Here is a 13,604-nt window from a genome sequence, read left to right on the forward strand (position 1 = left end):
TAAATAATTAAAAATGAAAAATTTAACCTTTTTTCTTCCGTTGACTTTGGGTGGGATATTCAGGTGGCTGAAAGGTCAGCAGGAAGATAAACAAGACACCGATGTCCATTATCATTCTCTTACTGGTGAGGGAAACTTCAACTGGAGGTTTCTCTTTCCTTTTGACTATTTGGTGGCTGAAGAGAAGATTGTCATCTCCAAGAAAGAATCCATGTTCTCTTGGGATGAAACTGAATACAAGATCCCGGCACGTCTCACTCTCCAGGTCTGGGACGCCGACCACTTCTCTGCTGATGACTTCCTCGGTAGGATGATTCGGAAACACTCTCCCTATCACTGATGAGATCAGGAAATAAATAAATTCTAACAGTAAAATAAAAGTTAGTGAACTCGTAATATATTCCCCCAACAGGCGCAATAGAGCTTGACTTGAACCGTTTCCCTCGAGGGGCGAAGACAGCGAAGCAGTGCTCTATAGACATGGTGGCCCCAGAAGTTGATTTGCCAATGGTTTCGATCTTCAAACAGAAGAGGGTGAAAGGATGGTGGCCGTTTGTTGCCCGAAACGAAAACGATGAGATGGAGCTCACTGTAAGATGGCAATTACTTAAATCCACAGATACCATAAAAAGGAGACATTGTTGAATTTTGTGTGTCACTTGGACTGTAAGTTGATGGAAGATGGAAAGATAATTGATCAATGGTAGAAGGTTAATTTCCTTTATTCTGTTTAGGGTAAAGTAGAGGCAGAACTTCACCTCTTGACGGCAGAAGAAGCTGAGAAAACTCCTGCTGGACTGGGACGTAACGAACCAGATCCTCTTGAAAAACCAAAGTAAGTGACGTTACCATTTACTATGATCAGTGCGGCTTAGTGAGAGATGTAGACATAAAACAACAAGCTGCAATTCACTGCATAAATGTGCATAATACTTGAGGGTCCCTTGACAATGTGCAGGTCTCAAAGGGTCTACCTACTCTATGCGACAATTTGGTAGATGTTCAATTTCCTTATAGTGTACCTGCAGGACAAAGTATTACACATTGTCCATTTAAGTCAACCCTTCACAGCTGTAGTAAGTTGCCTGTGAGTGGGTGGATTTTTTGATTCCTAGGACTCGAATCAGTCAAATCTTGATGGCCTGTCTTAAGAATTGTCCTTGAATTTTATCGTCCCAGAAACCCCATTTTTTCTTGGCATGATTCTCTGACGTACATATGATGCCAGTGTAGTTTCCTCACAGCCGGTCTTTACTTCTTGTTGGCTGGTTCCATAGCCGATTTGCCCATAAAGGTCATGAATGTCATTCGGGGTGGTCATTGGTTGGGTCCATGGCGGCCAAACATGGAGTCTTCATGGATGTGATGAGATATGCAGCAGTTTATGACAGACAGTTCAGTAGAGCTACAGAATTAGTATGGTGTGATCCCTAGTAGGGTTTGTAGTTCTTCATGGGTAGATCCATTGAGGGTTTAGCGCAATCATAGTCCCTTGGTTTGTTGCAACATTCAGTTAGGCCTTCAACATGCCTAATTTTGTATTTCCCACAAACCCTTTAAACATCTTTAAGGTCAAAAAGTTCTAGATTTCCTCTGAGATAAGGAGATAAGAAGCCCCCAAAGGAATATTCTCCACTGGTTTCCAGTAATGTTGGGTTAGATGGGATCATTGCCTCTAGTTTTCTGACTTCCACTCATGTTCCATTATATCTTTCATTGACTTTCTCATTTTCCTCCCTTTTTTTTCTCTCACTTGCTTCTTCCTCCTTCCTGATTTTCCACCTCACCGCCATCTCCTCGGCACCAGACGGCCAGACACCAGTTTCATTTGGTTTCTCAACCCTCTGAAGTCTATCCGCTACTTCATTTGGAATAATTACCGCTGGCTGATTCTGAAAATTCTCATCCTCATCCTCCTCCTTCTCATGCTGGGACTCTTCCTTTACTCTTTGCCTGGATACTTGGTTAAGAAACTTCTTGCAGTCTGAGGACATCCGTGATGGTACTGTCTTTCCGCTTTTTCATGCCAATTTTCCATTTTCTATACATTCCTTCAGGCTCTGCACGTAGGATCTGGTATGGCCAAATTCACTGGAAAAGACGGTGGCTGCATTAGATACCTGTGACTTACAGACCTGTAATACCGCCACATGGTAACATTCACCTACACTGTACCTCTGTGTGCCTATGTACAGTAAATGGCGGCAAACAGAGGATACATGCATGTACAAAAAGTGCCACACTATGGAAATATGTCGCCATAGAGAATCATTGCTCACAGGTGCACCATATGGCGGCACACAGACTACTACTATGGGGCAGAGTGACTGCGTGATGCAGGACATGCAGAGAGCATATTGCATTGTACCTTCCAGTAATTCCTCATAAGTTTTAAAGGTTTTCTTAAAATTTATCAGATCGACACAAGAAAACATGAATGAATAATATGTCAATACGACGAAAATATCTGATGATAAAAACTCATGGGTGGTGAAAGGGAAAGTGTCATCAGAAGAAGGGTATGGTTTACATCAGGTGTTAAATGGATTCTTGTAACTATCGATTGTTATACTTCTCATATTCCTGTATCAGAAACATCATTTTCACCCTGATCAATAGGCCCAATACTCAGCAAACGCTAGTCTGTATGAAGAGCGGGAGGAGGTGAGCTGTGACATCACCTATTGTGAATGGTGGACCCTGTGTTATCTACTGTATATAGAGGTGATATGAGTCATTGTACAGGAGGAGGAGGAGGTGAGCTGTGACATCCCCTACTGTGAATGGTGGATCCTGTGTTATCTACTGTATATAGAGGTGTTATCAGTCATTGTACAGGAGGAGGAGGTGAGCTGTGACATCACCTATTGTGAATGGTGGACCCTGTGTTATCTACTGTATATAGAGGTGATATCAGTCATTGTACAGGAGGAGGAGGAGGTGAGCTGTGACATCACCTATTGTGAATGGTGGCTCCTGTGTTATCTACTGTATATAGAGGTGTTATCAGTCATTGTACAGGAGGAGGAGGTGAGCTGTGACATCCCCTATTGTGAATGGTGGATCCTGTGTTATCTACTGTATATAGAGGTGTTATCAGTCATTGTACAGGAGGAGGAGGTGAGCTGTGACATCACCTATTGTGAATGGTGGCTCCTGTGTTATCTACTGTATATAGAGGTGTTATCAGTCATTGTACAGGAGGAGGAGGTGAGCTGTGACATCCCCTATTGTGAATGGTGGATCCTGTGTTATCTACTGTATATAGAGGTGTTATCAATCATTGTACAGGAGGAGGAGGTGAGCTGTGACATCCCCTAATGTGAATGGTGGATCCTGTGTTATCTGCTGTATATAGAGGTGTTATCAGTCATTGTACAGGAGGAGGAGGTGAGCTGTGATATCACCTATTGTGAGTGGTGGACCCTGTGTTATCTACTGTTTATACTGTTTATAGAGGTGTTATCAGTCATTGTACAGGAGGAGGAGGTGAGCTGTGACATCATCTATTGTGAATGGTGGATCCTGTGTTATCTGCTGTATATAGAGGTGTTATCAGTCATTGTACAGGAGGAGGAGGTGAGCTGTGATATCACCTATTGTGAGTGGTGGACCCTGTGTTATCTACTGTTTATACTGTTTATAGAGGTGTTATCAGTCATTGTACAGGAGGAGGAGGTGAGCTGTGACATCCCCTATTGTGAATGGTGGCTCCTGTGTTATCTACTGTATAGAGAGGTGTTATCAGTCATTGTACAGGAGGAGGAGGTGAGCTGTGACATCACCTATTGTGAATGGTGGATCCTGTTATCTACTGTATATAGAGGTGTGATATCAGTCATTGTACAGGAGGAGGAGGTGAGCTGTGACATCCCCTAATGTGAATGGTGGATCCTGTGTTATCTGCTGTATATAGAGGTGTTATCAGTCATTGTACAGGAGGAGGAGGTGAGCTGTGATATCACCTATTGTGAGTGGTGGACCCTGTGTTATCTACTGTTTATACTGTTTATAGAGGTGTTATCAGTCATTGTACAGGATGAGGAGGTGAGCTGTGACATCACATATTGTGAATGGTGGATCCTGTGTTATCTGCTGTATATAGAGGTGTTATCAGTCATTGTACAGGAGGAGGAGGTGAGCTGTGATATCACCTATTGTGAGTGGTGGACCCTGTGTTATCTACTGTTTATAGAGGTGTTATCAGTCATTGTATAGGATGAGGAGGTGAGCTGTGACATCACATATTGTGAATGGTGGATCCTGTGTTATCTGCTGTATATAGAGGTGTTATCAGTCATTGTACAGGAGGAGGAGGTGAGCTGTGATATCACCTATTGTGAGTGGTGGACCCTGTGTTATCTACTGTTTATACTGTTTATAGAGGTGTTATCAGTCATTGTATAGGATGAGGAGGTGAGCTGTGACATCACATATTGTGAATGGTGGATCCTGTGTTATCTGCTGTATATAGAGGTGTTATCAGTCATTGTACAGGAGGAGGAGGTGAGCTGTGATATCACCTATTGTGAGTGGTGGACCCTGTGTTATCTACTGTTTATACTGTTTATAGAGGTGTTATCAGTCATTGTACAGGAGGAGGAGGTGAGCTGTGACATCACATATTGTGAATGGTGGATCCTGTGTTATCTACTGTATATAGAGGTGTTATCAGTCATTGTACACAGGAGGAGAAGGTGAGCTGTGACATCACCTATTGTGAATGGTGTATCCTGTGTTATCTACTGTATATAGAGGTGTTATCAGTCATTGTACAGGAGGAGGAGGTGAGCTGTGACATCATCTATTGTGAATGGTGGATCCTGTGTTATCTACTGTATATAGAGGTGTTATCAGTCATTGTACAGGAGGAGGAGGTGAGCTGTGACATCACCTATTGTGAATGGGGGATCCTGTGTTATCTACTGTATATAGAGGTGTTATCAGGCATTGTACAGGAATAGGAGGTGAGCTGTGACATCTCCTATTGTGAATGGTGGATCCTGTGTTATCTACTGTATATAGAGGTGTTATTAATCATTGTACAGGAGGAGGAGGTGAGCTGTGACATCGCCTATTGTGAATGGTGGATCCTGTGTTATCTACTGTATATAGAGGTGTTATCAGTCATTGTACAGGAGGAGGAGGTGAGCTGTGACATCCCCTATTGTGAATGGTGGATCCTGTGTTATCTACTGTATATAGAGGTGTTATCAGTCATTGTACAGGAGGAGGAGGTGAGCTGTGACATCACCTATTGTGAATGGTGGATCCTGTGTTATCTACTGTATATAGAGGTGTGATATCAGTCATTGTACAGGAGGAGGAGGTGAGCTGTGACATCCCCTAATGTGAATGGTGGATCCTGTGTTATCTGCTGTATATAGAGGTGTTATCAGTCATTGTACAGGAGGAGGAGGTGAGCTGTGATATCACCTATTGTGAGTGGTGGACCCTGTGTTATCTACTGTTTATACTGTTTATAGAGGTGTTATCAGTCATTGTATAGGATGAGGAGGTGAGCTGTGACATCACATATTGTGAATGGTGGATCCTGTGTTATCTGCTGTATATAGAGGTGTTATCAGTCATTGTACAGGAGGAGGAGGTGAGCTGTGATATCACCTATTGTGAGTGGTGGACCCTGTGTTATCTACTGTTTATACTGTTTATAGAGGTGTTATCAGTCATTGTACAGGAGGAGGAGGTGAGCTGTGACATCACATATTGTGAATGGTGGATCCTGTGTTATCTACTGTATATAGAGGTGTTATCAGTCATTGTACACAGGAGGAGAAGGTGAGCTGTGACATCACCTATTGTGAATGGTGTATCCTGTGTTATCTACTGTATATAGAGGTGTTATCAGGCATTGTACAGGAATAGGAGGTGAGCTGTGACATCTCCTATTGTGAATGGTGGATCCTGTGTTATCTACTGTATATAGAGGTGTTATTAATCATTGTACAGGAGGAGGAGGTGAGCTGTGACATCGCCTATTGTGAATGGTGGATCCTGTGTTATCTACTGTATATAGAGGTGTTATCAGTCATTGTACAGGAGGAGGAGGTGAGCTGTGACATCACCTATTGTGAATGGTGGATCCTGTGTTATCTGCTGTATATAGAGGTGTTATCAGTCATTGTACAGGAGGAGGAGGTGAGCTGTGACATCCCCTATTGTGAATGGTGGATCCTGTGTTCTCTACTGTATATAGAGGTGTTATCAGTCATTGTACAGGAGGAGGAGGTGAGCTGTGACATCATCTATTGTGAATGGGGGATCCTGTGTTCTCAGCTGTATATAGAGGTGTTATCAGTCATTGTACAGGAGGAGGAGGAGAGCTGTGACATCACCTATTGTGAATGGTGGATCCTGTATTATCTACTGTATATAGAGGTGTTATCAGTCATTGTACAGGAGGAGGAGGTGAGCTGTGACATCCCCTATTGTGAATGGTGGATCCTGTGTTATCTACTGTATATAGAGGTGTTATCAGTCATTGTACAGGAAGAGGAGGTGAGCTGTGACATCACCTATTGTGAATGGTGGATCCTGTGTTATCTACTGTATATAGAGGTGTTATCAGTCATTGTACAGGAGGAGGAGGTGAGCTGTGACATCACCTATTGTGAATGGTGGATGCTGTGTTATCCACTGTATACAGAGGTGTTATCAGTCAATGTACAGGAGGAGAAGGTGAGCTGTGACATCACCTATTGTGAATAGTGGATCCTGTGTTATCAGCTGTATATAGAGGTTTTTTCAGTCGTACAGGAGGAGGAGGTGAGCTGTGATATCACCTATTGTGAATGGTGGATCCTGTGTTATCAGCTGTATATAGAGGTTTTATCAGTCATTGTACAGGAGGGGTGAGCTGTGACAACATAGGATCCCCCATTCACAATAGATGATGTCACAGCTCACCTCCTCCTGTACAATGACTGATAAAACCTCTATGTACAGCTGATAACACAGGATCCACCATTCACAATAGGTGATGTCACAGTTCACCTCCTCCTCCTGTGCTATGGCTGATAGCACCTCTATATACAGTAGATAACACAGGATCCACCATTCACAATAGGTGATATCACAGCTCACCTCCTCCTCCTCCTGTACAATGACTGATAACACCTCTATACACAGCAGATAACACAGGATCCACCATTCACAATAGGTGATGTCACAGCTCACCTCCTCCTCCTGTGCTATGGCTGATAGCACCTCTATATACAGTAGATAACACAGGATCCACCATTCACAATAGGTGATATCACAGCTCACCTCCTCCTCCTCCTGTACAATGACTGATAAAACCTCTATATACAGCAGATAACACAGGATCCCCCATTCACAATAGATGATATCTGCTGTATATAGAGGTTTTATCAGTCATTGTACAGGAGGAGGTGAGCTGTGACATCATCTATTGTGAATGGGGAATCCTGTGTTATCAGCTGTATATAGGTGTTATCAGTTATTGTGCAGGAGGAGGAGGAGAGCTGTGACATCAGCTATTGTGAATGGTGGATCCTGTGTTATCAGATGTATATAGAGGTGTTATCAGTTATTGTACAGGAGGAGGAGGAGGAGAGCTGTGACATCAGCGATTGTGACTGGTGGATCCTGTTATTTACTGTATATAGAGGTGTTATCATTTATTGTACAGGAGGAGGAGGTGAGCTGTGACATAACACAGGACCCACCATCCACAATAGGTTATGTCACAGCTCACCTCCTCCTCCTGTACAATAAATGATAACACTTCTATATACAGCTGAATAGTGGATCCTGTGTTATCTGCCGTATATAGAGGTGTTATCAGTCATTGTACAGGAGGAGGAGGTGAGCTGTGACATCATCTATTGTGAATGGTGGATCCTGTGTTATTTAATGTACACTGCTCAAAAAAATTAATGGAACACTAAAATCCCACATCCTAGATATCACTGAATGAAATATTCCAGTTGTAAATCTTTATTCATAACATAGTGGAATGTGTTGACAACCAGAAAACCTAAAAATGATCAATGTAAATCACAACTAATATCCCCCGGAGGTCTGGAGATGGAATGATACTCAAAATCAAAGTGGAAAATGAAGTTACAGGCTGATCCAACTTCAGTGGAAATGCCTCAAGACAAGGAAATGATGCTCAGTAGTGTGTGTGGCCTCCACGTGCCTGTATGATCTCCCTACAATGCCTGGGCATGCTCCTAATGAGGCGGCGGATGGTCTCCTGAGGGATCTCCTCCCAGACCTGGACTAAAGCATCCGCCAACTCCTGGACAGTCTGTGGTGCAACGTGTTGGTGGATGGAGCGAGACATGATGTCCCAGATGTGCTCAATCTGATTCAGGTCTGGAGAGCGGGTGGTCCAGTCCATAGCTTCAATGCCTTCATCTTGCAGGAACTGCTGACACACTCCAGCCACATGAGATCTGGCATTGTCCTGCATCAGGAGGAACCCAGGGCCAACCGCACCAGCATATGGTCTCACAAGGGGTCTGAGGATCTCATCTCGGTACCTAATGGCAGTCACGCTACCTCCGGCAAGCACATGGAGAGCTAAGCGGCCCTCCAAAGAAATGCCACCCCACACCATTACTGACCCAGTGCCAAACCGGTCATGTTGAAGGATGTTGCAGGCAGATTGCTCTCCACGGCGTCTCCATACTCTGTCACATCTGTCACATGTGCTCAGTGTGAACCTGCTTTCATCTGTGAAGAGCACAGGGCGACAGTGGTGAATTTGCCAATCCTGGTGTTCTGTGGCAAATGCCAAGCGTCCTGCACAGTGTTGGGCTGTGAGCACAACCCCCATCTGTGGACGTCAGGTGCTCAGACCATCCTCATGGAGTCGGTTTCTAACCGTTTGTGCAGACACATGCACATTTTCTGCTGGAGGTCATTTTGCAGGGCTCTGGCAGTGCTCCTCCTGTTCCTCCTTGCACAGAGGCTAAGGGAGCGGTCCTGCTGCTGGGTTGTTGCCCTCCTACGGCCCTTCCACATCTCCTGGTGTACTGACCTGTCTCCTGGTAGCACCTCCAACCTCTGGACACTACGCTGACAGACAGCAAACCTTCTTGCCACAGCTCGCACTGATGTGCCATCCTGGATGAGCTGCACTACCTGAGCCACTTGTGTGGGTTGTAGAGTCCGTCTCATGCTACCACGAGTGTGAAAGCACAACTAACATTCAAAAGTGACCAAAACATCAGCCAGAAAGCATTGGTACTGAGATGTGGTCTGTGGTCCCCACCTGTAGAACCACTCCTTTATTGAGGGGGTCTTGATAATTGCCAATAATTTCCATCTGTTGTCTATTCCATTTACACAGCATGTGACATTGATTGTCAATCACTGTTGCTTCCTAAGTGGACAGTGTGATTTCACAGAAGTTTGATTTACTTGGAGTTATATTCTGTTGTTTAAGTGTTCCCTTTATTTTTTTTGAGCAGTGTATTTAGGGGTATTATCAGTTATTGTACAGGAAGGGGAGGAGGTGAGCTGTGTTATTAGTCATTATAATCTTGTTAATGAGTTTGTGATGACAATGAAACTGCTGACAAGTCTTTTGTACAGAGAAGGATGTGTGAGTATAATATAAGACCCAGTGACCAGTGTAAAAACAGCGAAAACATTTTTTTTTACATAGATTATAATATGGAAAATTGAAAAGAATAAAATTAAGGTAAAGATCTGATTTAAGCTCTGGATTGTTTCCTGATGACACTTTTCCTTTAATACTGGAGCCGGGGGTGACACTGACATACGGTCCAGCCGCTTACCCAAGAGCGCCGACGTCCAAACCAGCGGGCTGACCACAATGATTAGTCATCATTATCCCGTGTTGGATTTCCCAACCAGATTTTCTCACATTTTTTTATGCTTTTCCTATTTATAAAACCACATTTGCTGGTGAGGGATTTCACCAAAATTTCCATGACCCAATTATTCTCAGGAGCAGAGAAGCAAAAATGGAACAATATGTGTCTGTATGTTCCGCCAAATAGCATGATATCTATGGAACCCGAGAGGCGACCTCCCCCGAGGACAGAGAGTGCGGGAGAACTCCGCATTAAGGGGAAACAGGAATGGAAAACCAAAACAGCATCATTGCATGACAGGACCGGGCGCTTCGTCCATCGTGGCAGCAGAATCACAGCCAATTGCTTGTGATCTTTAGGTGCTGGGACTTATACTTGAGGAGGACATTCCCCTCACTGACCACAGAGGAAGTCTCCCCGACCCATCCACGAGGAGTCTGGGACTGAAGAATCCTACCCTTCTCAGGCAGAAGGGTAGACATTTTTCAATCTATTTATTTAAGGTGGATAGGGAGAAGAAATCGGTTGATTTTGAAGCTGGACTGTATATATGTCAAATGGTATCGTTTTACAAGAATGAGATGTAGCAACCTCAAATTTGTGACCGACCTCACATGATCGTACAATGAAGATGTATCACACATGGCTTTGCTGAGTTATACCGACCTCCTGAATTATAGAGGAAGATGCTTTCAGCCACCTGAACCTATAATCTCATTGTGCAGGTGGGCGGTGGTTCCCATGTCATCTAGTCGCAAGTGGGTGGGTTGCTCCACCTTCCACTATATTAGCTCCACGTTCTCCTGCTGCCTCTATTGGCAATAGGACGCACAAGCACTGACACTGGTTAGTGGAGGGGACGGCTCCCAGCTGGCCACATCCTCTTGACATAATCTACATCAGGGGTTTGCCAGCAGAGGAAGCAGCTGAGGAAGAGGATACTGCAGGAGGAAAGGAGATTTGAAGGACGAAGACGAGCAGGAGGAAAGGATAAGGTTGGAAGAACAACGAGGAGCAGGAGGAAAGGAGAAGATTGGAAGGACGAAGAGGAGCGAGAAGAAAGGAGAAGATTGGAAGGACAAAGAGGAGCAGGAGGAAAGGAGAAGATTGGAAGGACAAAGAGAAGCAGAAGGAAAGGAGAAGATTGGAAGAACGAAGAGGAGCAGGAGGAAAGGAGAAGATTGGAAGGACGAAGAGGAGCAGGAGGAAAGGAGAAGATTGGAAGGACGAAGAGGAGCAGGAGGAAAGGAGAAGATTGGAAGGACAAAGAGGAGCAGGAGGAAAGGAGAAGATTGGAAGGACAAAGAGAAGCAGAAGGAAAGGAGAAGATTGGAAGGATGAAGAGGAGCAGGAGGAAAGGAGAAGATTGGAAGGATGAAGAGGAGCAGGAGGAAAGGAGAAGATTGGAAGGACGAAGAGGAGCAGGAGGAAAGGAGAAGATTGGAAGGACGAAGAGGAGCAGGAGGAAAGCAGTCAGTAAGATATTATAAGGAAAAGTTCACAGTGGAGATCTAGTGCAAAAAAAAATGGGTGTAGACGTGTATCGGATGTATCATGTGTCAGATGTATTGTGAATCTGATGTGTCCTGTATCCGATGTGTGTGGATGGGTGATATGTATCTGATGTATCGTGTACTCTATGTTTGTGGATGGGTGACGTGTATCTCATCTATCATGTACCCGATGTTTGTGGTTGAGTGACGTGTATCTGACGTATCTTGTGCCCAATGTGTGTGGTTGGGTGACGTGTAACCGATATGTGTGGTTTTGTGACGTGTATCTGATGTATCGTGTACCCGATGTGCATGGTTGTGACGTGTACGCAATGTTTGTGGATGGGTGACATGTATCTGATGTATCGTGTACCCGATGTTTGTGGTTGGGTGACATGTACCTGATGTATCATGTACCCGATGTGTGTGGTTGAGGGAGGTGTATCTAATGTATCGTGCCCCTGATGTTTGTGGGTGGGTGATGTGTATCTGATGTATCATGTACCCGATGTGTGTGGTTGGGTGACATGTATCTGATGTATCGTGTACCCTATGTGTGTGTGGTTGGGAGACCTGTACCTGATGTGTGTGGTTGGGTGACCTGTACCTGATGTGTGTGGTTGGGTGACGTGTATCTGATGTATCGTGTACCCAATGTGCGTGCTTGGGTGACGTGTACCCAATGTGCGTGGTTGGGTGACGTGTACCCAATGTGCGTGGTTGGGTGTCGTGTACCCAATGTGCGTGGTTGGGTGACGTGTACCCAATGTGCGTGGTTGAGGAGGGGCGACGTTGGTAAATCCCTTCTTATTGCTGATTCTCTCTGTATAATGTTGAGTTGTGAGTTTTCCTTGGTCGCTTGCAGCGATGATGGGACTCGTTGCTCCCAATAAGGAGATCGGCCGGGGCTTTATCTGGGATGTAGAAGTGGCTGATATTGTCTTTGGGCTGGAGGGGTTTGTGGACCGGGGGCAGCTTCTCAGTCCCGGTCCGGCACTGGCTGTATGTGTACACTTGTAACATTTGCCCCATGATCACCAGAAAAACACATCCAGCTACTGGAGTACCACATAGTCAATATAGATCATAAATAAAGGTAATCCATAGTCAGAATAATAGGACCATAAAGGACCCACTGGAGTCAATTAGAAATACACCACAGAACATAACAGTGGAAAAATTGTCCAAACAAAATAGCAAGGCAGATCCTCCTTTTTATAGTTCACAACTGTCATTAAGGCATTCCACCACATGCTTGGGGGAAGGTAGAAGGAGGCCATCCCTCACTTCTGAAGTGTTCAAACAACATGCATAGAGCGTCCTTCATATTTGCAGAGCATCAGTGGGTCATCAACATATTAACAAACATTGTTCAATTATCCTGTGCCTTTGTTTCCCATGGATAGTAGAACAATACTAGAACAGATACAATAGGTAATCAGCAGCCAGTCAATAAGCATTCAATTGACAATAGGGTCAACATTCAGTCTGATATGATCAAAAGCTCATGTCCTTGGGCCTAATGAAATAATACCTCTGGGTAATTAATAAATGCTGTATCCTCACACACCCTTAATGGCATTGTTGTCTCGAAGGTTAGACTATGAATTATGGCGGACAATGAGACCACAAGTGGGTGTGGAGGTACAACCTTTAGTTATGTAATAGTGCCCTAATTGGTATCGTGATGGACAATCCATGATCAGGTGGGCATCAACACCTTATTGTATATCCAATCCTTGGGAGACCGCACATGACCCTCGATGAACGCAAAGCCCAGTGGTTGAGTCATATAGTGCCATCTATGGTTACACACTTGTATCCTACTTTGTGTTGGTATTCAGTTCCATAACTCATGATCCATCAACATCTTGGTGGGTATTGGCTTCTTGTAGGAGTGTCTTTGGAACCTAGTGGAGTACCAGCCCTTCTAGGTATTGGTACCATTAGGTTGCATGCATGCTAGCATCATAGTTTGCTTTGATATCTTGGTGGATAGCCATGATGAGGCATAAAGGCTGGGTCGGGCACTGACATGATGAGACATGAATGTTGGGTTGGGTACTGACATGATGAGGGTTAGGTTATGACCAAAGATGGAGTCCCAGCACTCTAGTAGTGGGATGCACAAATGGGCAATTTGGGTGTTTCGTCTTCAAAGGCCACATGTAGTGGTTGTAGTCATAAAGAATCAGAGTATTGCCCTTGTGTCTGCTTTCATTTATCAACCTGTTGTAGAAAGTTGCAATTCTTCTTTTATAACCGCTCTCCAGACCAT

The 13,604-nt window shown here is 44.3% G+C and overlaps 1 protein-coding gene across 20 annotated transcripts in view; it reads left to right on the forward strand.

Moving 5' to 3' along the window:
- OTOF (otoferlin) overlaps positions 1-13,604 on the forward strand; it is a 298,562-nt gene that overhangs the window by 280,717 nt on the left and 4,241 nt on the right. For 15 of the 20 annotated variants that reach the window (XM_077291809.1, XM_077291810.1, XM_077291826.1 and 12 more), the window contains 3 exons: positions 64-305; positions 413-591; positions 735-835. In XM_077291809.1, the coding sequence (XP_077147924.1) occupies positions 64-305; positions 413-591; positions 735-835 (522 nt within the window). Of the gene's footprint in view, positions 1-63; positions 306-412; positions 592-734; positions 836-1,807; positions 2,003-13,604 lie in introns of all 20 variants that reach the window. The other 5 variants (XM_077291812.1, XM_077291815.1, XM_077291818.1 and 2 more) reach the window with 1 other exon arrangement.

The sequence above is a fragment of the Ranitomeya variabilis genome, chromosome 2 (genome assembly GCF_051348905.1).
Source record: "Ranitomeya variabilis isolate aRanVar5 chromosome 2, aRanVar5.hap1, whole genome shotgun sequence".
In the NCBI taxonomy this organism is placed as follows: domain Eukaryota; kingdom Metazoa; phylum Chordata; class Amphibia; order Anura; family Dendrobatidae; genus Ranitomeya; species Ranitomeya variabilis.